This window comes from Myotis nattereri, assembly GCF_964212035.1.
Source record: "Myotis nattereri genome assembly, chromosome: 5".
Taxonomy (NCBI): domain Eukaryota; kingdom Metazoa; phylum Chordata; class Mammalia; order Chiroptera; family Vespertilionidae; genus Myotis; species Myotis nattereri.
The window spans coordinates 109,323,278-109,347,165 of record NC_138080.1 but is presented as its reverse complement, the minus strand read 5'-3'; the positions used below and the strand labels follow the sequence as shown (position 1 = coordinate 109,347,165).

The following is a 23,888-nucleotide window of genomic DNA, read 5'->3' as shown; positions in this document are numbered from 1 at the left end:
AAACGGGAAGGTGGCCATGAACCCCAAGCCGTGGCTCACCACAGTCGATGCAAACGGGCTACAACGGCTAAAAGATGAGGACGGCAGACTAGGGAAATGAAAACAACGCTCAGCTACCTGCTCAGGAAGAACACACCTGCCGATCCAGAAAAGATCCAAGTGAAAGAGAGAGTGGGGAGGGATTTACCAGGCAAACGGCAGCCGAAGGCCGCCTGGCGTATCGACGTGAACAGGAGACAACACAGATGTTAAGGCCAAAGCTAGACTAGCGATAAAGAGTCCTTTCAGGCGGGGAAAGACTTATTCGCCGGTAAGAGGTAACGTGTCTAAACTCTCACGCAGCTAATTACATGGCCTCCAACGCTGAAGGCAAAGAAGTTGGCAAACCTCAAGGAGGCACTGAAGACTCGGCCGTCACGCGGGGGTGCGGGTGCGGGTGGCACACGCTTCTCGTGCAGCAGTGAACAAGCTTGACCTACTGAATACACGCTAAGCCGTGAGCCCCATAATTAGAGAATACACGTCCTGTTGAAATCCAAGGGACATTTTTTTAAAAAAATTGACCACAGAAGCCCTGGCCGGTGTAGCTAAATGGTTAGAGCATCAGTCTGCGCACTGAAGGGCCACAGGTTCAATTCCTGGTCAAGGGCATGTACCTGGGTTTCAGGCTCGCTCCCCAGGTGTGAGAGGCAACCAATTGACGTGTCTCTCTCAGGTCGATGTTTTTATTCCTCTCTCCCCGCCTCCTCCTCACTCTCTCCCTTTCACTCTCTCTCTGAAAAGCAACTGGAAAAATACCCTCAGGTGAGGATTAACAGCAACACAAACTGACCACAGAATCGGCCATCAAGCAGGTCTCACTGCGTTTTAAGGGATTCATGCCGTACAGACCACGTTCTCGGACCCTGTTGCAATTACCTTTGCTATCGTAACATCAATATTTCTTCTGTAAAGTCTGAAGTTATAGAAATTAAGAACATACCTTCTAAGGAAACAGCCCAGCTTGTTGAACTGTTTGTTACTGCATCACAGGAAAAGGATTCTGGTGTCAGCTACTGCCCCATCATCTGATCTACCTTCCGGAGACAACCGCCCTCAGGCACCGCGGTCGGACAGCGAGAGCAGGGCTCTGGGGCCCAGCCGCCTGCGCTGGAGGCCTGGCCTGTCCTCTCCTGCTTGGAGGACCTTGAGCAAATTGCTTAACCTCACGGCGCCTCACTTCCCTCATCTGTAGAGTGGGGAGAGCAATGGCACCACCACAGTACAAGGCGGCAATCACTAAAATGCAGTGAGATAACAGGTAGAGTCCGAAGAAGAATGGCACACAGTAAAATAGCAATAAATGTTAATTATTACTGTTATCATTACAGAAGTCAAGCTGACAGAAATGTAAAGTCTTCGCCCAAAATCATACTGCAGAATCCCGGTCTTTGGTCCTCACCGGGCACCCATCTCCCCTCACAGCCCCTCTGTGTGGTGACCAGGACTAAGGTCACCATCCCTTCCTTCCTGCGTCCCCACAAACCCACCCACTCGGGTCAGTTCCAGGGAGAGGTTGCTGTTGCCTCGGGGCCACGGCTCCAGGCGTCCCCTCAGCCCCAGAAACTGCCCTCAGTTCTCTCCCAGGCTCTCCCCTGAGAGCAAAGCGCAAAAGGTACTTCCTCAGGAAAGGCCTTCTCGCCCCAAACTCCCCGACCTCACCCCACCACCCAGGCCCAGTCCTCCAATCTCCTCTCCCAGTGTCCATCCTTTTCCTTCCTAGCACAGATCACATTCTAAATCATTCATGTAATTATATGCTGAACCATGAGGTAGGGTGGGGGTCTCTTTAGGTAGGGTTGGAGCCCCTGTACCTGCACACAGTAGGAACTCAATCATTGTTTGCTGGGTAGATGGGGGGAAGGAAGGAAGGGAAGAAGGGAGTGAGGAAAGATGAAAGAATGATGGATGAATGGATGGATGGGTGGATAGATGAGTGGTTGGATAGATGGGTGCATGGGTGGATGATGCATGGGTGGATGGATGGATAAATGGATGAATGGATAGATGAGTGGATGGGTTGATGGGTAGATGACTGGATGGGTGGATGGATGAGTGGATGGGTAGATGGGTGGATGGATGGATGGATGAATGAGTAGATGGATGGATGAATGGGTGGATGGATGGATGGGTGGATGGATGAGTGGATGGGTAGATGGGTGGATGGATGGATGGATGGATGAATGAGTAGATGGATGGATGAATGGGTGGATGGATGGATGGATGGATGAATGGCTGGCTGGATGGATGAATGGATGGGTGGATGAGTGGATGGGTATATGGGTGGGTGGATGGATTGATGAATGAATGAGTGGATGGATGGATGGATGGATGGGTGGATGGATGGATGGATGGATGGGTGGATAGATGAGTGGATGGGTAGATGGATAGGTGATGAGTGGATGGATGGATGGATGGATGGATGAATGGGTGGACGGATGGGTGATGAATGGATGGATGGATAGGTGGATAAGTGGGTGGATGGGTCGATGGGTGGCAGGCACAGTCCCCAGGGACCTTGGGAGCAGTGCAGAGGGCCCTTTCTTTAGCATGAGCTTTGTCACTTCTCTTGAGAGTGGACAAGGGGCCTCTCCAGGGTGCGGCCAGGGCTGGCTGGCGAACTACCTCACCCGAAGTCAGCATGTTTTTAAGGAAGTGCGGTCGTGGGACCAGGATCACGGGCTGAGGCACTTCCCTGTTTGGACCTGGGTTTTACTTCTCTGTCCCCCAAGCCCCTGAGGAGAACATGTGTAGGAACTAACAGTCAGCCGTTCTGAGAAGCAAGTCAGCAGGCCGGCAGCTGGCTGGCCTCTATCGCAGGGTCCGATCAGGGCTCCACCATCACGGGGTGTTATCATTCCATCCTTGGCAGCCATGCCCGCGGCCTTTCTTCCCTGGTCCTTGCGGCTCCGGCGAGGTCGGGCGCCTGGGGGATGCGCAAATGCACGCGGTGCAGAGGGACCCAGTTTCTTTCGCTGCAGCTTAGCTTCACCAAAGGCTCCTGGACCCAAAATGTGCGTCCGGCTCCCAAGTCCGTCACGGCTGTTTGGCAGGTCCCTCCCAGGTGACCTCATTCCAGGACCGGGGCCGGCCCCGCAGCCCCGCGTCGAACACGGCAGCCACTGAGCAGAGGGAAGGGGAGGAGGCTGGAGGGTTGGCATGACAGCCTGGAGGGGACTTGCCAGCCCAGCGCAGCGGATGGGGCACCACTCAGGTTGTTTCGTTTCGTGTTGGGTTGGCTGGGCTCAGGTACCCAGCGACTTAATCACACATAAACCAACAGTTGCTGTGGCGTTGTGTGTTCTGCAGAGGTGGTTAACACTGCAATCAGCTGGCTTTCAGGACATGACCCTCAGTGGTGTGGGTGAGCCTTATCCAACAGTTGAAGGGTCTTAAGAGCAAAAACTGAAGTTTCCCAGAAAAGGAAAAATTCTGCCTCAAGACTGCAGGTCCTGCCCGAGCCTCCAGCTGCCGGAGGCTCCAGGTTTCTGACTGGCCAGCCCCACAATTGCATGAGCCAGTGTCTTAAAATAAATCTCCTGACGTACGGAAACATGGCATGAGTCTCCGGATATATGTCATTACTATACAATAGTGTATGTATACTATGTATTATATAACACTAGAGGCCCGGTGCACAAAATTCGTGCACAGGGCAGGGGGTCCCTCAGTTCGGCCTGCACCCTCTCCAATCCGGGACCCCTCAGGGGATGTCTGACTGCGGGATTGGGCCTAAACCGGCAGTCAGACATCCCTCTCGCAATCTGGGACTGCTGGCTCCTAACCGCTCATCTGCCTGCCTGCCTGATCTCCCCTAACCCTCTGCCTGCCTGCCTGATTGCCCCTAACTGCCTCTGCCTCGGCCCCTACCATCGTGGCTTTGTCCAGAAGGATGTCGGGAAGACATCCAGTCTAATTAGCATATTACCCTTTTATTAGTATAGATTATAGACACATACTCTTCTGTTGTGTCTGTTTCTCTGGAGAAGGCCAAACTGACACAGGTCACGTTGCCCCCTCCGACAAAGGGGCCGGCAGGTACCATCACGCTGTGGTGTGGCCCTGGCGTTGGGTTAGTGTTAATGAGTCCCGTGGAGTCATTGCAAAGGTTAGCGACAACGTAGGGAAGGCACCCAGGCTGCAGAGAGGGCCTGGCCTCGCCCGGGCTCTGCCACTCCCAGCGGGCTGACTCTCGACAAGGTGCGTACCTCTCTGTGCCTCAGTTTCCTATTCTGGAAAATGCAGATGAAATCACCGAGCCTGGAACTCAGCACGTGTCTGGGCCCCAGGAGGTGCTAGTGTGGCCTGTCCCGCTGGCCCTGGCCTTCCCACTGCAGCCGCCTGCAAGTCCTGCCTGGCTTCCTGCTGCTTCTGTGCTGGAGCCCGCCCTCCTCTCCCCTTCCCCCCAGGTGTGCAGACCTGCGCTGATGGGGTCTCCCCTGCTCTCTGGGCCCCTGTCTCCGGGGCCGTGCAGGCCGAGGCTCTCAGAGCTCACGGGCACCAGGCATCCTGGGGGGGCTCAGAGCCTCCTGGGGACATGAGTGGGGAGCCTGCCCCAGGCCAGAGACCCCAGGCGGTGCCAATGGGGAGCAAGGAGCCATCCAGGACCAGCTACAGGATTTGGGGGCCCAGTGCAAAACGGCCCCTTGTTCGAGCCGTGTTAGGAATTTCAGATAGCAGCTCAGAGCCTGCAGCCACGCCAGAGCGCTTCTGAGCACAGCCGAGCCTGGGGCAGCCTGGGGCCCAGACCTGCAGGGCAGCGTGTCTGGGGCGGGGGAGGGACAGAGGGAGGCTCAGGCTCAGGCGCTGGGCTGGGCCCGGCTTGATCCAGGCGTGGGGGTGGGGGTGTGGGGGAGCAGCGGCTGTGGATGAACCCCGGCCTCTCTGTGGTAGGGGGGAGCAGCGGCTGTGGATGAACGCCGGCCTCTCGGGGGGTGGGTGGGGGGCGAGGGCAGCAGCTATCTATGAACCCCGGCCTCTCCCAGATGCACAGGAAATGGGTCAGTTTTCCCTGGCGATTCATGGCCTCAGGCCTTGCTCCCTCCAGTCTCGCTTCCAGTCCCTCCCCGGGGCTCAGGCCGACTCTGTCATTCCCCGGGCACTTTGGGGCAATAAAAAGGCTGGTTTGGTTGAATCTAAAACTTCCATCTCAAATCCAATTTCACGCTTGCCTTGTCCCCTCCCGCAGAGCAGCCCAGCCGGGCCCCAGCTTGCAAGAGGCAGAGACGGGGGGGCCAGTGCCACCTCCTCTTCTTCCCTCTCTGCTGGGCCGGGGGTGGGGGGTGGGGGGAGGCAGGGCAGGGAACCCCCCAAATGGTGTCTCTTCATTCTCCACGGCCCACCCCTGCCCGCCCCCCGCCCCCGCTGCCTCCTGGGTGGCCTCCTGTTGCGCGGCTGGGGGTGGAGGGTAGGAGGTGGCGGGGAGCCTTTGGCCGCCTCTTCAGCTCTGAGAGGCACCCATTTGGCTGCTGGCGGGACCCGACCCCCTCTGCCTCCAGCTGGGGGTCCAGGCCACAATTCCGGGGCCCAGGAAAGGGCCCACCCCATGCAGGGCACAGCAAGACACCCGAGTCTCATGGGGAGGCAGATGACTCAGCGCTTGCCGGCCTCTGGGCACAGTACCACCACCAACCACTGGGCTACCCTTTCCCAGTGTCTTCCTGTGCGAGCACCTTCCTGACACCCCTGCTTTGCAGTCTTGCCACGAGGAGGAGCGGGTTCTCACACGTCCTGGTTCTCACCGGCAAGGAGTCCGAGGCCGAGGAAGCTCAAACTCCTGCCCGAGGTCACACCGGTAGGAAGCAGCAGCGTCTGGCCTCCCCAGCTCCAAGCCCAGTGTTCACGATCATTCGCCTTCCCGACCTTCTGTCAGGGGTCATACATGTTGCACAGACGATGGGGTGGGGGCCGATTCTGCCTGTGGAGTATCAGGGAAGGCTTCATGGAAGAGGCGGCCCTTGCTTTTGTTATTAAGGGCAAGCAGGGTTTCCCACGGGGATGAGGTGGGAAGGCACTGCAGCTAGAGGGAACAGTGTGTGCAAAGGCCCTGAGGCCTGGCCGGCACCTGCAGACCAGGGCCTGCAGGGTGCCCGGTGAGGTTGGGGTTCAGGGCCTGTGTCAGATGCATGTTGGGAGGCGAGGCTGACGTGAGGGTCACGGAAGGCCCAAGAAAGAGGATTTGGGCTCCACTCCTGAATCCCCGGGTGCTGACATATGAAGATATCCCACTCCCTACATGCCTGCTGTCGCCTCCCTCCTGTGGTGGGAGCTCCGTGAACCCGCACGTGACCCTGTGTTCATCCCTCTGTCCCTAACTCGGCATGGGGTGGGCGCTTAATACCTGTTTGGGGGATGGATGAGTGGACGAATGAATGAATGAATGAACAGGCACCTGTCTGGGAGGTGTGGCCCCTCAGCTGTCCCTCTCTGCAGCGGTCCTGAGTCTTCCAGCACCTGCTGGGCCTCGGCTAAGCTCAGTGGGTGGTCTCACCTTTGCACAGCGAAGGGCGGGGTCCTGCGGGGGGGGGGGGGGGCGGAGGGGGAGGGGGGCCTTGTCCTCAGCATCCTAGGTACCACGACTTGAAATTCCATCCTGAACCACCAGGTGTCGCTCACGCCACACAAGAAAACCCATGGAGGGCCTGTTGGGGTGATGGGGGGAGTGTCGGCAAATCTCATCTGTGAGCCACAAATGGGTTTCCAGGCTGCCGTTCGTTCTCATCATCGCTGGGCTTGGTCCTCCGGAACCAGGCAGGTGTGACCACCTCGGGCTCCCCCGCCCCAGCCACGGGCAGCATGGGAAGGAGGCGACAGGTGGGGGCCCAGGCCCGGGAGGCCTGTGGCCATGATGCCACCCAGCCAGCAGCCCTGCCCACCGGCCTGGGCCTTGGCCGTCAGGAAAGCTGGGTCTGCGAGGCCAGGCATGGACGCCAGCCGCACCGCCCGCCCCTCCAGGCCGCCCGCCCCCGGACGCTGCAGGCCGAGGGAGTGGCCCTCCCCTGGCCAGGGTCTCAGCTTCGAGCCCCAGGGGTCTGGCCACTGCTGCCCTCACCTCCCAGCTGGGTCTGGAAGCTGCTGGCTTCCGTGGGAAGGAGGTGGCCCCCGATCGGGCAGGGGGTGCACTCACAACACGACGGCTGTTTCCTGTCAGTCAGCCCAGAGCCAGGGCCACCTGGGCCAGTTCCAGGTAAACTGGTCATTGAGCCTCCGAGTGGAGCCCCCTTGGCCCTTCTCTTGGCCTGAGTGGCCGTGACGTTCTGGAGGATGACACAGACACAGGGCCTGGGCGGCACCTGGACGTGGGCGGCCCCGAGGCTGGCGGCCCCTGGAGGGACCTGGCCTGGCTGACCCCTTCGGTCGTTCCCGGGCCTGGTTGTCCATGGAGTGAGCTGGGCAGAGTCCAGGCCAGGTTGACGGGGGCCGAGGGGCGGCAGGTGTCAGTATAGGGACAGCAGTGACCGCCGCGCGGGCTGGGGCGGGAGGCGGGGAGTGTGCAGGCCGGACAGGGGGGACCGTGTGTCCTGGAGAGGCTGTGCGGGGCCCACGGTGAGATGGGCCGGCCGGGCCCCGCGTGCGGAGAGCGCGGATACAACAGCCTTCGGGGGAGCAGACGGCGGGAGTCACTCAGGCGCGAGAAGGAATACATTCCAGCTCCCACAGAGGCCGAGTGTGAGCAGAGAACTTCCGGCCCAGCGGGTTGTCCACCCTCCACCGCGGGCGGGGAGGCTGGGGGTCACCCCGGAAGGGCAAGCGCCAGGCGGGAGGGGCTGAGCCCTGACCTCGCAGGCTGGGACCGGGCGGTGCTCAGGCCACGCGGCTGACGGCTCAGAGCAGAGCGTCGGCCTGGACCTTCCTCCGTCCCCTGCTTCCCCGCCAGCCAGCCAGCCCCTCGGCCCCGGGTCGGCATCTCCCTGTGGGCCGGTCCTGATCTCCCCCCGACTCCCGTGCCCTCGCGTGGCAGTGTCCCCCTCCCCCAAAGCCCTCCTCACTTCCCTCCGTCTAACGCCAGCCCCCCACTCTGTGCTGGGCCCTGCTGGGGTCTAGGCTCCACCAGCCCCCCCGCCCCCACCATGAGCCACGGCTGGGAGCCACGTGGTGGGGGTGGTATTACTGCTGCGGGCGGCCTGGAGGTCAGGGCCATGGAGGACGGATGGTGTCGGGACTTCTGGGAGGATCTGGCCACAGCCACCGCCCCTCCAACCTCGTCACAGGGACGAGGCCTCATTTCAGGCCCCGCGGCTGCTGGGGGTGCGTGTGTCCCAGGCGGCCGTCCCGGGTACTGACAGGACGGCCCCCCTGGCTCCCGCCCCCATGTGCTGGTCTCCCTCTGTCATTCCCAGGGGTGCAGCCCGACCTCAGGGGGGTGTGTAAGCAGCTGTGGAGGCAGGAGGGGCCTGAGTTTAAAGGGAGTGGAACCAGCCAGACAGGGAGGGGCACTGGAGGGAGGGGCTGGCAAAGGCTCACGCGGCTGGGGTGTGGGACCCTGTGTGTGCGCTTGTGTGTGCCTGTGTGTCTATGTGTGTCTGTGTGTGCCTGTGCGCATGTGCACGTGTGTGTGCCTGTGCATGCCTGTGTGTGCACCGTGTGTGCCTGTGTGTGCGTATGTGCTTGTGTGCATGTGTGTGCATGTGTGTGTGCGCGTGTGTGTCTGTGTGTGCCTGTGTGCGCGTGTGTGCCTGTGTGTGCCTGTGTGTCTATGTGTGCCTGTGTGCGTGTCTGTGTGTGCCTGTGTGCGTGTGCCTGTGCCTGTGCGCCTCTGTGCATGTATGTGCCTGTGTGCGCGCGTGTGCCTGTGTGTCTATGTGTGTCTGTGTGTGCCTGTGCGCATGTGCACGTGTGTGTGCCTGTGCATGCCTGTGTGTGCACCGTGTGTGCCTGTGTGTGCGTATGTGCTTGTGTGCATGTGTGTGCATGTGTGTGTGCGCGTGTGTGTCTGTGTGTGCCTGTGTGCGCGTGTGTGCCTGTGTGTGCCTGTGTGTGTGTGTGTGTGTCAGGGGAGCTGATCACGTTGGTGCAGGAAGTGGAGACCAGACTGCAGGGCAGAGTCTGCCCCGAGGGCAGTGGGAGCCCTGGAGGTGTCTGCGCTGGGCAGGGACCGGCCACATCGGCACATACTAGAAAGTTCCGTCTGTCTGCAGAGAGGAGAGGAGAGGAAGGCGAGGGAGCGGAGTGGGCCTTCTCAGAGACCCCAGCTGTGTCCAGTGCTGGAGCGGGAGGCCCGAGCATGCCGCCCCCTCCCCGCCCATCCCGGCCTCCAGGGCTCCCCCCTCCCGCTCCGCAGGCTCCCTGGGCTGGACCCCGCCCGGCTGGCCCGGCGCCCTGGGTCCCTGTCTCCCGCCCCAAGCACTTGGCTGTGTCCCCTGACCCCGGAGGGCAGGACTCCTGTCTGGACACCGCAGCCCTCGGGATGAAACCGCTCTGGTAAACACGGGGCCTGGACAGGAATGTGCACGGGAGGGAGTCACCTTGCGATGACCCCACGGCGCAGGGCGCAGGCTTTGCTCTGGATTCTGGGAACTCCCTTCCAGGCAGGAAGACCAGCCCGTTTCCCGGAGGCTGTGGGCAGAGGGGAGGCCGGGCCAGCGTTTCGCAAGGGGGTGGGGACATGCCAGTCCCTGCTGGGCCCTGTCCATTGCGTCCAACCCCCCCCCCCCGCCCCCCCCTTCTGTGCACACGGGCCTGCATGGTACGTCACACGCCTCACCCCGCCCCGCGCATACCTGCTCCTGCTGGCGGCCACGTCCAGCACAGCCTGGCCACCCGGCTGCGCAGACACACGGAGCGGCCTGGCTCTTTCTCACCAGCCCCGAGGCTCAGGGCCCCACCAGGCTCTGCGCTGTGGCCTGTGGGGTTTGCTCTTTTGCTCTCATCTGGGGCCGTTGCAGGCAATGCTGCCGTGGGGCCCTGGGCCACGGTCCGCCCGCACCTGGGCCAGTGTTTCGCTGGGGCGGAGGCTAAGCTGTGGGCCCTGCTGTTCGCAGGCCGGGCTCAGCTATCTGGTCTGTGAAATGGATTCCGGCACTCCCTCCTTTACCGGGTTACACGGGAGTGCATTCAGCTGGGTGTTGGCACCGCTTTGGGCCTCTGCCTGGGGTGGGTGGCCGGGGCCTGGATTGTGGGGTGTCTGCCTGGGGTGGGTGGCCGGGGCCTGGATTGTGGGGTGTCTGCCTGGGGTGGGTGGCCGGGGCCTGGATTGTGGGGTGTCTGCCTGGGGTGGGTGGCCGGGGCCTGGATTGTGGGGTGTCTGCCTGGGGTGGGTGGCCGGGGCCTGGCGGCCAGAGAACAAAGCCGGTGCCGGGAGAACAACAGGCCTGCCCCTCCCCACTCCCGGCTGCCAGGGCGGGAGGACTGGATGCAGGAGAATGCCGGCCCCATCACACCCGCGGCTGTAACTCAGGCCCCAGACGCTGCCAGCGCCATAAATTTGGGCGGAAAGTGCAGCTCCAGCAGTTTGCGAGCCGGCGCGGGGGAGGCCGCGTGAGTTACCGCCGCGGAGGAGCCCGCCGGCATTGTTAGCGCAGCGGGGATGGATTGCCGCTGCCTTAATGAAATGGAATTTTAATTTATGTCCGAGCCCGCGGCGGGTGGGCGTGCCCGGGCAGAGGTGGGCTGAGCCCCAGGACGGGGTCCCCTCTGTGGGGAGGGGGTTACAGCCACATCTTACAGGACAGGACGAGGGGCACCCCTGGGTGCTGCCAGCCTCGGGGAGTTTTGGGGAAGACACGTTACCCCTCTGCGCCTGCCGCTCACCCGGTCACACCTGCGGGCCCAGGTGCAAACCCCTAGCAGCTCAGGGAGCTGGGGGGAGGGGGGGGTCCCATGCTGCCGCCTAGTGGGAACTGGAGGGCCACCTGGCGCTGGACCAGGCGTGGAGACGTGGGGGAGGGGCGGGTAATGAACATGGGGCTCTGGGGGAGCCCCCAAGCCCCCACGGACGAACGAGGCATCACCACCTGTGCTGCTTGTGGCCGTTACACCCCTCTCGGCAGCCTGCTCAGCGGGGCGCTCTGCGGGCATCTGGCAGCCCCGGGGGTTCCCTCCCCGCGGGGTGCACAGTCACACACGTGCTCTGGGGGGCGCTGCAGAGCCCGCACTTCCGGGTGAGCCGGGCCTGGCTGCACATCCCAGCTGCACAGTTCCTGCCCCCGGGGAGGCCCTGCCTCTCTGAGCCTCAGTTTCTGCTTCTGCCCTGGAGGTGATGAGGGCGCCGTCACCCAGAGGGCGGAGGGTTCCAGTCGGGTTCTGAGCGTCTGGCCCACCACGGAGGCGAGGTTCTCAGCGGAGCTCCCCACAGCGCTCAGCCCTCACCAGCGCGTCTTAGATCCGCGCCCATTTCACAGCCGGAAACACTGAGGCACCTGCTCAGGTTCACAGGGTCGTGAGTGGTGCAGCCAGGCTCCAACCCTGTCGGTGGGCGTCGGGAATCACGGGGTTTCTCCTCCACACAGGCCGCCCCGGGCCCGCGTGAGGGATGTAGGATTTATCGACATGATGTTGAAGGTCTGGGGACCTCCTGGGTGTGCCAGGCCCTGGAGGGCCCCGGTCACTTGGGATGGAAGACGCCAGGAAGAGCCTGCCCTTTGGCCGTAGCATTTGGCGAAAGGGACTCGATGGGTCCCGGTCCAGCCAGCTGAGCAGGACGCTGTGACCTGCAGGTGACAGGCCAGGCACCTCCACAGCCAGGGGCAGCTGCATCTGGGAGATTGATGTCCCCGGGACTGCAGGCTCCCGGGCAGGGGTAGGGCCCAGTCACCCGCCCTGGGACTCTGACCAAAAGCCAGGTCAGCCGGCCTGAGGGACAGGGCCTGGGGGGCTGGGCTTGCCAAGCTGTTTGGGGGGAATTTCAACTGAGCGGGGTGCACTGGGGGGCAGGTGGCAGTCACAGCCAGGAGGGGACAAGGCCATCAGCTGGGCCAGGGGTGATGGAGAAAAGCCAGGAGAGGGGTCTCCATGAACATATGTGTGACGTGTGACTGAGAGCCCAGCAGCCATGCCCACGTGTGCCCCGCCTGGACCTGACACCCCACACTCCAGCGTGAGCAGAAATGTGCATGCACACACCCAAACCCATGTGTGCACACCCACCCCAAACACACACACACGTGCACAGGAGCATACAAAACAGTGCACACCCAAGCACATGCATGTATATGCAAATACATGCTCACACACACCCAAACACATGCATGTGTACTCAATCATAACACACATATGTGCATATGCACACACCCAAACATGTGGCACACCACACACACACACACACACACACACACACACACACACTCATACCCATGCACCGAGTAGTGGGCCCCTCTTGCCACTAGAGGGCACTGGAGGCCTCCCAGCCTCCGACTCATTTGCTGAAACAGATGTATGTGTGCGCTTGCGTGTACACACACACACACACACACACACCCTCATGGCCAGTCGGCCTCGGAGCCAGGATGACACATGGTGGGAGAGGAAGGCACTCGGTGCTGGAAGTGTTCCTGGCGGCTGCGCCCTTTCAGACAAGCACCGGGCGTGTTGGCAGCTTGGCCTGCTCGCCCACACACGGCTGACATCAGTGTCCAAACGAACCAGGAAGCCCCCAATCTCCTCTCGCCCCTACGCCCCCATTCACTGCCCTGAGCCTCACTTCCTGTCACTGGCCGTGGCGTCCTCTGGACGGCTCTGCCAGGGGAGGGCCTGGCCTGGGGACCCAGGGACCCAGGGACCCAGGCCCGGACGCTCCTGGGGGCAGAGGGCTTTGCTGGCACCGGGGGCGTGGAGGGAGGTGTGCCAGGTCAGCGGATGGGTGGCTGGTGGAGGGACCGGAGGATGTGCAGAGGGAGGGCCTGGGCCTGTCACAGCCCTCAGCCCAGCCCTCCTCTCCCTTGGCCTCTCCCCAGACCGGGGCACCCAGGCTCCCTGCATTTGGTCTGACCTTGACCCCTCCCCCAGGACAGCCTGGTGTGACCTCCAGGTGTGACTAGGCCCGAGCACAGGTGTGACTGAGGCCTGCCAGCAGCCACCGTCACCGAGCCGGCTGAGGACCCAGGTGGCTGGGGCTGCCTGCTGAGCCCTGCCTGCATCCTGAGCACCAGCTGTGGGAAGCCACCAAGCACCGGGAGCTGGTTATGCAACAGCAGAGAACCAGGATAGGGGACACGGGGGCCCCCCAACCGGCCACTCCCCTGCTCCAGCCGCCAGACACAGTCACTGCCCAAGTCAGGTCACCCTGAGGCTGGGCCGTGGGCAGGCTGGTCTGGGCTGACATGGAGGCCGGTCTGCAGCAGGCCCGTCAGTTAGGAAGGGGTCCCCCCCCCCCCCGCCATGCAGAGCATCACCCCTGCGGAGGCGGGGCTGTGGGAGGTGCAGGGGAAGAGACAGGGGGGTTCACCAGCTGGGGAGGAGCCCAGCACCTTCCCCAGCGGGACAGCCTCCCGGGGACGAGGAGAGGCCCCGGACACGCTTCAGGCGAAGAAGCAGCGAAGTGCAGCGCGGCTGGCGGGGCTCCGTGGCGAGCGTCGACCTATGAACCAGGAGGTCGTGGTTCCATTCCAGTCGGGGCACCTGCCCGGGTTACAGGCCCGATCCCCAGGGGTGCCGGGAGCCAGTCCATCCTTGCTGTTTCAAGGGACCTGGCATATATGGCATACTGTTCTTAATATGTTTGCTCACCTTCTTGGCACTATGTGTTTTAACCAAGGTCACCTCTCTGAGAAAGGTTGTTTCCCCAGGTAGGGATTTTCCCCTGAAGTTAGGGAGGGAATAAAACCCCTTAACTAAGTGCCAGGCGGGTAATTAATCACTTTAACTACGAACAATCATGCTTAAGCTACATAATCTTTACTCCCTGGAATGGAGATAAGAAACGCCCTAACCTTTGGAATAGAGATTGATAGGATTGGAACCAACTGGTATAAATACAGATGTAACAAGACAACAGGACACAGAACCTAGACACTGAACCTACACAGAACCTACACAGAACCTAGAGACAGAACCTAGACACAGAACCTAGAGACAGAAGAACTTCGCTGGAGAGAACATGGCAAAAGATCCTGGACAGAAACTGGCCACAGAACCTAGAGACAGAACCTAGCGAGAGAACCTGGCTGAAGAACCTAGAGACAGAACCTGGCTACAGAACCTGGATAGAACATGGCAAGAGAACCTGACTAGAACCTGGTGACTGAACCTGGCTGGAGAACCTAGCAAGAGAACAAGGACACAGAACCTGGCTGGAGATCCTAACCAGAACTTCGCTGGAGATCCTGACCAGAACTTGGCTAGAGATCCTGGCTAGATATCCTGGCTAGGCTGCTGATCAACTGAACGCTGTCTCCGTGTCATTCCTTCTTCGCCGACTCCGTCCACACCTTTGGGGACCCCTGGACCCGCTGGGGTTGGACCCCAACACAGGGGGGCGTGCAGGAGGCAGTCGACGGGTGATTCTCACTCATCACTGATGTTTCTCTCTCTCCCCCTCCCTCTCTCTCTGAAATCAATAAAAAACAAACAAAAAAGAAGTGAAGCACGGAGGAGCGTGGCTACTGTGCTTGCGGTCGGGGGAGAGGGGGAGCGAGCCCCTCCGTTGCGCTCTGCAGAAGGCTCTGGAAGGCACATGTGACATCACAAGCGTGGCTTCCTGTGTCCCGGGGATAGGGATGGGGATGGGGATGGGGAGGGGGAGGGGGCAGAGGTGGCGGCCTTTACAGTGTGTGGCTTTCCACTCTGGGAATGTCTTACCTATTACAGATGGGTACTCGATTCCAGGTTAAAAATGGAGGTGAACCACCTGCCTCCCACAAAGCCTTGCTCTGAGGCCCAGTCCCTGCAGCCGGTCCGAGAGATGCCAGGTCCGAGAGGTACCAGGTCGGGACTGGCCCGCTGGCCTGGGGGCAGGGGTGAGAGGGAGGACAGCGGGGAGCATGCCTGCTGCTGTCAGTTTGGACTCTTGGGGTTTGAAATGGGAAGGATGAAGCCGCGTGGGCCCCAGCTGGCGCGGAGCCCTCGCCTCCGATCTCTGTCCCAGGCCCCTGGAGCTCGGGGCAAGGCTTTGGGGAGTTACCAGGGACCCCCAGGGCGTCCTGGGTAACAAGAGGGGCCGGGCAGGTGCTGGAACCATCTCCCCACCGAGCAGCCCTGGCATCCCGGCCAAGGACACATCTGGGAAGCCGGGCAGGGAGAGGGACGCCAGACAGGCACAGGGCAGCACGGCCAGCAGGCAGCGGCTCTGGGGGCAGCATGCGGGCAGTGCCAGGGCTGGAGGCACCCCTACTCTCCCCCAGCCCCACCCCACTGTGGCTGGTGAGGTGGAGCCCAGGGCCCGCTTAGGGGGCGCCTGGGCGTGAGCGGATGCCGTGGTCCAGGAGAGGAAACCGCATCCCCCCACTCGGTCATCCTGGGAAAACGGCGGAGGATGTTCATCCGCCTTCACCCGCCACGACGTGAGCCTGACACACCCGCTGCCGTGGCTGCAGGTCGGGAAGGCGGCAGGAGCTGCAAGCCCTGCCGACTATGAGATGAAAGGAGGCTTGAAACCAAGGAAATGGAGACATTTTAATGCAAGAAAAAGAACAGCGGGCACAGCTCCCCCGCCCGACGGCGGTCCTGGCGGGAATGTGTGCTCTGAGCGTCCCGTCCCCGCACAGGCGGTGCCCGCTCCCTGCGTCACATTCAACTGCTGCTGCGGCTCCTCGGCCGGCTGTGCCCTCTGGGGGCCCTGCCCCCGCTCCGGGCAGCCAGGCCGGGCCCTCGGCCGCCCAGCCCCGCGGGATCAGCGGCTCCGCGCCCGCTCCCTCTGAGGGAGGGTCTGGGCCCCGGGCTCTCGCTGGGGGGAGAAGCCCCAGGCGGGCGGCTCTGCGGGCACACGATGCCCTCTGCCCTCGCCCAGAGCCCTGCCGTGGGGCCCGGACACCCGCGAGTCCCGCTGGCACACGCCCTCACAGCTAGTCCTCGTCCACCCACACCGTCTTGCGCTGCTCCTCGCCGATCTTGTCCTTGACCACGCGCAGCAGCTCCTCCACGCTGCCCCACATGTCCGTCTCCACCGTGGCGTACAGGCAGGGCAGCGCCTCCAGCTCCTTCTCCTTCAGCCGGCACAGGCGCAGGAACTCCTCCTCCGTGTCCGGCCGCGGCAGCATCTTCCTGCGGGCGGGCCGGGGCGGAGGCAGGGCTGGGGAGAGGCTGCAGGCCACGGGGTGTGTGACCATTGTCCAGCCCAGCCGCCCCTGCAGGGGGCCACCCCTCCCCACCCCACTGACCACCCCTTCCCTGGCTGTTTGTCCGCAGCGGCTGCTGCCTCTCGCACACGCCGTACTGAGCCCTTCTGCTCTGCTCGTTCCGGAAATCCCAAGAGGTGGGCATTAAAAACCCACTTTCTTTTTACTTTCCCACGTGGTCAGGTACATAGAAATAACACCTCCCATCGTAACTACTCCTCCGTGCACAGCTCAGCGGTAAGTTTACACACGCTGTGCAACCGTCACCACCACCATCTCCAGAACTTCCCATCGCCCCAGCTGAGCGTCTGTCGCCATTACACACTCACTCCCCGCCCAGCCCCTGGCCCCTCCACCCGTCTCTCTGAACGTGACTCCTCCGGCCTCGTGTAGGTGAGTCACACAGTGTGCGTCCTCTGCGCACAGTGTCCATGTTTCATGTGTCAGAGCTCCGTTCCCCTGAAAGCAGGGGGGGATGGACATCGGCCGCGGGATGGACAAGGCCCCTGAAGTCATTTGCTCTGGCCCTGCCGAGGCGTGAGGGGCGAGTGATTAAATGCTTGGCTAACGGAGCAGGCTAATGTTTCAGCTGGCGATTTTGTGTGGCCCGAGGATGATGTGCGACACATCCAACGGCCCTGGAAAACAGGGTCCCCCCGCCCCTACCTCAGGGGTGACGACCATCCCACTGCATGGATGGGCCTGCTTCGCTGGCTCCTGGCCCATCCGTGGGCGGGTGAGCACCTGCCCGGCCCTGCTGTGGCCAGGGGTTGGGTTGCGGGGTCCCTGGAGGTGGTGTTAATTTTGGGGGCCCTCCATCCTGTTTCCCGCAGCGGCCACACCATCCCATTCCCACGGCGAGCTGTGGGGTCTGCTCTGGATGAGGGCCACCTGGGGTGTGTGAAGTGGTCAGGTGGGGACTCTGGTCTCATCTGCTCCCTCAGGGGTCCCCTGGGTCCTGGCACTTAACAGGCGCCCCCCAAACATCTGGTGACAGAGCGCAGTGGCCTCAGCTCTCCGTCTCGGTCGTGTGCGAGGAGGGGGGGCGGGTCAGAGGTGATGCGGGTCCCCACTGGGCCCCAAACCTCAGCCTCATCCCGACTCCTCTCCTCTCAGACCCCACGGCCCAGCCTTTGACAAACTGCACACGCCCTGGCCTCTCCTCCCGCCAGATGGCCCGGCTGCTCTGGGTGGGAGCCCCAGAGGCTTGGCAGTGGGCGGGAGGAGAGGGGGTGCTCTAGGGCGCCCGGGGGTCTCGGAGCCCTACCTGAACCTCTTGATGTTCTTCTCCGACACCCGGATGAAGAGCACGATGGGGTAGATCCTGGACTTGATCAGGTCTCGCGTGCAGCTGATCCCAGCCTCCAGCAGGCAATGCTTGTTCTGCAGGCACAGCCCCTTGTCAGCAGCGGCCCACCGGCTCCTCCCCAGCTAGTGAGGGACCTGGGCGGGCCTGGGGTGTGGGAGTGGCCTGAGACACAGGGGGCGGGGCCTGGGATGTGGGGGCGGGACCTGGGGTGTGGGGAAGGGCCTAACATGCGTGGGGGTGGGTCTGGGATGCAGGAGCAGGGCCTGGGATGTGGGGCGGGGCTTGACATGTAGGGGGCGGTGCCTAGGATGCAGGTGGGGCCTGAGACACAGGGGGCGTGGCCTGAGACGCAGGGGTGGGGCCTGGGCTGCAGACCAGGCTGAGAGCCCAGAGTGCCAGGGGCTGAACCAAGGCGGAACCCGGGAATGACCAACAGCGAAACCCAGCCTCCTCTGGCCGTGCGTGGCGAAGGCACTGCGGGCCCAGGCACCGGGCCCAGGCGACCCTGGCGGCCTGAGTGAGTCCTAAAGTCAAAGGGGCACCAGGAACGCCAGCTGCGCCAGGCGCCCGGCACAGGCGGCCCGGTCCCAGGCCGGGGAGCACCCTCGGCGGGGTGCCCCGCGTCCACAGGCCCCCGGCGCCCGCCACCTCATTTCCGAGGGGACAATCCCTGTGGCTGCAGGGTCGCTTCCAGCACAAACCACCGCCGCACGAAGCGCCGTGAAGGCGGGAAACCGCACGCGCTCCCAGCGAGCGGCCGCGGGTCTCACCCCCAGAACCGCACCCATCCCCCCCCCCCCCCAACCGCACCGGGGCTCGCACGTGGGATGGAGAAATGACGCCGCGCCCCACGTTCCCTCACTGCTCCCCGCCCTCCCGCCCAGCGGCTGCCGGCTTCTCGCAGATCTGACGGCATCACTGCCTCGGCTCCCACGACCTCGCTCCAACCTGCAGACCCGCCCGCCCTCCATCGTCCACTGTGCGAACCCTTCACCGGCCACGGCCCAGCCTCTGGCCACCGAGCCCAGGCGGAGGGCTCTGCCTGTGCTGTGTCTGCGAGTGACCAGGCCGGGAGGGCGCTGGCGTGACCATCTGCTGGACGGCAAATGCGAGCTCCTGGCCATCTCCAAGGTCACACCCAAGGTCGGGAGCTGCGCTTTCAGAGCCCTGGGCCGGGAGAGACTCAGTGCGGAGGGCCGCGCGCCGGGCTCCAGAGGACGCTGCCTGCGCGCCCACACCTGCTCGTGTCGCTGCCATGACCCCTGGCGCTCCCTTTCCCCTCCTTTGGCCAACACCCCATCTGTCACCACCAGCTGGCCCTGGCCCCAGCCCGGCCCCAACACACACTCGCTCTCTATCTCTGGCCTTTGTTATCACGGCCAAGCAACCCCCGTCCCCCCAACAGCGTGAACTAGAGCCCCAGGAAGCGGCAGAAACAGGAGGTTTCAAAACACGAGGGCACGTCAGAGCCGGGACGAGGCGTGGAGGGAGGAAGGGAGAAGGAGGAGACCCACCCACGGGAGGCGAGAGCCAGTCACATCCCCACGGCGCTCAGCCACGGCCAAGGCGGCCTCCGCGGTCACCCGGCAGGGGCCACGCCGCCCGGCCTCCCCCCGCCTCACCTTGGCCGCCACAGCCTCGATGTTGGCGGGGACGATGCACTCGAAGGTGTTGGGGTTCTTCTCTCGGGAGTAGATGATGGTCTCCGACCTCTGCTTTCTTAGGAACTCGTCTCTCGTAACAACATCTGCGGGGACAGGCCCAGTCCTGAGGGAGGCTCAAGGCGGCGCTGGGCCGACATCCTGTCCCCTCTGCCTTCCCATCGGGGCTGGACACAGCTGCAGGTCCGGGCCCACTCCTGGCTGCGTGTACATAACCCGCCTCCCACCGCCGGAAGCTCCCGAGGGCTTGGCTGCGACTCCTCCGGCAGCGCCAGCACAGCTGTGAGTGAGCACTTGCTCTGCTTCCCAGCGGTAAGTTTCACTGGACAAAGCAGCTCATGATGATCACGGGTGCCTGTCATGAGGGACTTTGTGCTCCACTCACCCATCCACCCACCCATCTACCCATCCACTCAACTATCTGCTCATCAATCCATCTACCCACCAATCCACCCATCATCCATCAATCCACCCACCTATAAATCCACTTACCAACCCATCCATCATCCATCCACCCACCCACTCACCCATCATCCATCAATCCATCCACCTATCAATCCACCCATCATTCATCTATCCATCCATCTGCTTACCAATCCATTCATCCATCCACCACCCACCCATCAATTCATCTACCCATCCATTCATCCATCTACTCACCCATCCTTTTATCCATCCATCCATCCATCCATCCACATATCAACCCACCTGTCCATCCATCCATCTGTCCACCCACCATCCATAATTGTCTCCCTGCCACATGAGGATGCAGAAGTCCCCAGTGATGGGGTGACTTGTCGCCCACATAAGGGCCCAGACTGGGGACCCCTGGCTAACCCTGAAACCCGTATTCACCCTGCCACCTTCAGTGTAAAGTGGGGAAGGGAAGACCGGCTCCCCTGGCTCTGGGCCCCCGAGTGAGAACTTGGCCAGGCTGGCATGGGCACACAGGCCTCCCATCCACACCCGGCCACTCCACCGCTCCTCCTGCTTCTCCATCCGCTGTTGTGATGGGACCTGGCGGTGGGGAGGGGGCTCCGGCCGGGGGCTCACCTGGCTTGCACATGGTGAACTCCATGGCGCCCCCCGAGTTGAGCAGCTTCTGCACCAGCGCCTTGGCCAGCATGGTGGGCGTGAAGAGCACGGGCCGGCGGCGCTCGCAGTGGACGGCGCGCACCAGGCTGTAGGGGATCAGGCTGAGGTTCTTGCTGAGCTCGCTCTCGGGGTCCAGCTCTGGGAGGGACAGAGAAGGGATGGCTGGGGACCCCTGCCGGCCTGGCCTGGGTGGGGGGCACGGAGGCCCTGGGTGCCTTCTGGCCTCACGGATCCTTTCGGGGGAGAATGGGCCACGGGGCCCGGGTCTGGCAGACAAGGCCGACGGCAAGCCCACAGGCTCCAGGACGCGCCTGGCCGCCAGGAAGCTGACGGAGTGACCCTGGGCCAGGCCCTGTGCTGCGAGCAGGCATGTGGCCCTGCCTCTGGGCGCTCCATGCCAGGAGGGCTGTGGTGGCAGAAGGCAGACAAGGCGCAAGGAACAAACACCAACTCTGTCCCTCTGACGGCACTGAGTGCTGAGGAGGGGCCTGGAGCAGACGGGCAGGGATGCTGCTCCGACGAGGGGCATGGACAGCGAGGGGCTGGAGTCAGGCCCGTCTGGGCAGAGGAGGTGGACGCCAGGGAGTCAGGATTGTGGGAGCCCGCAAGGGGCAGGGCTGACCGGGCGCCAGGAGGGGCTCGGCGCCCTTCAGGAGCCCTGGAAGCTGCAGGGGCAGAGGCAGGAGCGCACGGCCTCATGCCGCCTTCCCACCCCATGCGGGCCTGGAGGAGCCGCCTTCCGGAAACCAGAGGCTGGGCATGTGCTTTGACCCAGCAGCCCAGGCCCCGCTCTGGCCACCAGCAGGCCCTGCACAGGGGCCTGTGCCCGGGGCCCGTGCCCGGGGCCCTTCCCCGGCGTGATGAACGGCAGGAGTGCGCACGGGGGACAGGAACCAACAGGCAAACTCTTCCCAGCAAACAGCCCCCACCAGCACGGCTTCTGGGCGCACACCAACTGAGCGGGGCTCACGGGGACGGGCTTGGCGGGACGCCACCTGGGGGGCTGTGTCCCCCCAGCTGAGGCCAGGCAGATGCTCCCTGGGAGGCACCCCGTTTGGAGGGAGAGGCTGAGCCGCCGGGCCGGGGGAGGGGCCACGGTGGGCGCCGTACCTTCCTGCCTGTCGGCCAGGAGCTTGGTGGCGTCCATGGAGGGCCGGGCCAGGCCCCCGCGCGGGCTCCCGGGCACGATGCGCACGCGCTCGCTGCTGTTCATCCTCTTGTACTTGTTCTCCGACCTGCTGACGAACTGGGGGCAGAGGGCGCACACGGCTGTCGGCCGGTTCGCGTCTCACCCGCCCCCGTGCGCTCAGCCCGGCCCCGGCAGACCTCTGTCCAGTCCCAGCCTGCCCGGCCCGGTCCCCACTTCCCCTGGGGACACAGGAGGTGCCCGCAGGCCTGCGGTCCTTGTGCGTGGGTGTCATTAGGTAACGAAGTGGACAGGCGCCCACTCTCTCCTGGCCCAGGCTTGGAGCGGGGGCTCATCCTGTGGTCCCGCCTGCACCCTGCAGCCCATGGGTGCGGCCTCCGCAGGCGGTGGGGCCAGGGGTGCCCAGCCGCTGAAGGCCCAGGCTGGGAGCCCCGCTGGCTGGGAGCCCCGCTGGTGGACAGCCCAGGCCCCATCTCCCGGGGCACTGCTCTCTGCACCCCTGCCTTGCTGTCCTCGGCTCCTCCAGGAGGACCTGCTCCCTCCCAAGTTCAGGGATGAGGTGTGGGGGGCCGAGAGGGCTGTCCCCATGGCGGGCACAGAACCCAGGCTCCCACCATGTCCCCCGGACACTCTGTGTCTCTCCATACCCTCCTCTGCCGGGAGGGGAGTCGGGGAGCCGGGATTTCTGTCTGCTCTGCTGTCAAGCGGCCCCTGGACATCAGCTTGCTGACACGTGGCAATAACGTGTGCTCCCGTGTGGTCCTGACCCCAGGATGCCTCAGGCCCAGCAGGGTTCCCTGCTACCTCTGCCAGGGACTTCCTGCTACCTGTCTGCATCCCCTGGGCTTTAGGCTCACACCGTTCACCGCGACTCTGGGTCCCTCGTGTCCCAACAGTAGGACAGAGCAGTGGAGGGACACATTAGCACAGCGCCTGCACACGCACCGCCCGCAGGCCCAGCTTAGAGCTCCTCCCTCAGCTCTATCGCCTGTGACCGAGGGGACGGCCACATGGAACTGCTCACCGTGTGCGTGTGAAACCACTTCTGATTTCATGGGACACCCCCACTAGCCACTCTATGGTCCTTGGATAATGACCCATGAAAAAAAAAGTCCCTGTAGAACTAAGTATCAGGGAAGATCATTTGGTCCCGAAGAGCTGAAATAGCTCGGTGGTTAGATGAGATTCAAAGGATCTGCTGGTTCCCGTCGCCCTTGGCTGTGGGCGGCTCAGGGAGAAACGGGACGCTCAGCCCGAGGGACACATTGACCCAGACACCAGCAACGTTCTTCCCTTTCCTGGGACGCGGCTTCCGGTCTCTGTTACTGTTTAGCAGAGGCTGAGCTTCCAGCCACAAACTCCCCAACCTCTTAGGAAAGCAGCGTGTTTGCTTTCCGCAGGCGCAGAGCCTGCCGACCGGCCCGCTGCCAGGTCACCTGGACGGGAGGGGGCAGGGCCAGCGGCTGAGGAGCAGTGGGCGCCCGAGGCCTCACCTGGAGCAGCTGGCCAAAGAGGAAACTGGCTCTCGAGAGGCGGGGGCTGACCCGGGGGTCACTGGTGGAGAGCGGCTCTTCGGGCTGCAGGGTGTTCTGAAACCAGGTGACACACTGTCAGCCCCGCGGTGCTGGGCAGGACACGCCACCGCCACCGAGACACAGGCGTGTCGCAAGCCCCCTCCGAGCCGACGGGAAGTGCCAGCCAGGGACCCGCGTCCCGGCAGGGCCAGCTCAGACGGCAAGAGAAGCCCGAGACCCGTTCCCATGGAGACGAGAGCCCTGGCTCAGCATCGCTGTGGCCTCCGGTCACAGGGCGGGCTCCTCCTGGAGGGGTGTCCTGAGAACCAAGTCTCCCCGGGACCCTTCACCCCAGGACTTCTCCACTCCTGGCTGCGATCCCTCCAAGATGGGGGGAGCCCCGGTGGGCAGGGCGGGGACCTACCCGGAAGGCCCTGAGGGTGTGGTGGGCGCTGTCGGCCTCCTCGCGGCTGCCCCGCTGCATCAGCCGCTGCAGCTTGACCAGGAGCAGCTGCTGGGCTCTGGGGAGGGGACGGGGGCAGAACCTCAGGGGCAGAACCTCAGGGCCGGAGCCGAGGCAGGGCCAGCCCTGGGCAGGGGCCTTGCGTGAGGGCTGTGAGCTCTGAGCCTGGGGCACCCGGGGGTGGACAGGGAGCCTCGCCTCTGGGCCTGAGTCCTGCCTCCAGGGCCATCATAGTGGCCTCATCTGTAAACGGTTCTACGAAGGCCGCCCCCCAGGCCTGGCCTGGGCCATGGTGCTGGCGTTTACAGGTGCTGTACGGACGCCTGTGCATCTAGCGGGTGGTGTGTGTGGGGGGAGGCTGGTGCTCAGCCCCTGGTGGCCACTGGCTACTGCTGTGTCATTCCGGGCCCAGGACCAGCGGACGCGAGCGGGAAGCTGCGGGAGAAGGACCG

At 63.3% G+C, this 23,888-nt stretch overlaps 1 protein-coding gene across 1 annotated transcript in view; it reads right to left on the bottom strand.

The window, feature by feature from the left end:
• Positions 1-15,571: 15,571 nt before the first annotated feature.
• CARD11 (caspase recruitment domain family member 11) overlaps positions 15,572-23,888 on the bottom strand; it is a 30,273-nt gene continuing 21,956 nt past the window's right edge. Inside the window, exons 17-23 of the mRNA XM_081090713.1 lie at positions 23,398-23,494; positions 22,953-23,048; positions 21,423-21,558; positions 20,271-20,450; positions 19,179-19,303; positions 17,515-17,630; positions 15,572-16,173 (exon numbers count right to left, since the gene is read on the bottom strand). Coding sequence (XP_080946839.1) covers positions 15,975-16,173; positions 17,515-17,630; positions 19,179-19,303; positions 20,271-20,450; positions 21,423-21,558; positions 22,953-23,048; positions 23,398-23,494 — 949 coding nt within the window. The 3' untranslated portion in view covers positions 15,572-15,974. The remainder of the gene's footprint in view (positions 16,174-17,514; positions 17,631-19,178; positions 19,304-20,270; positions 20,451-21,422; positions 21,559-22,952; positions 23,049-23,397; positions 23,495-23,888) is intronic.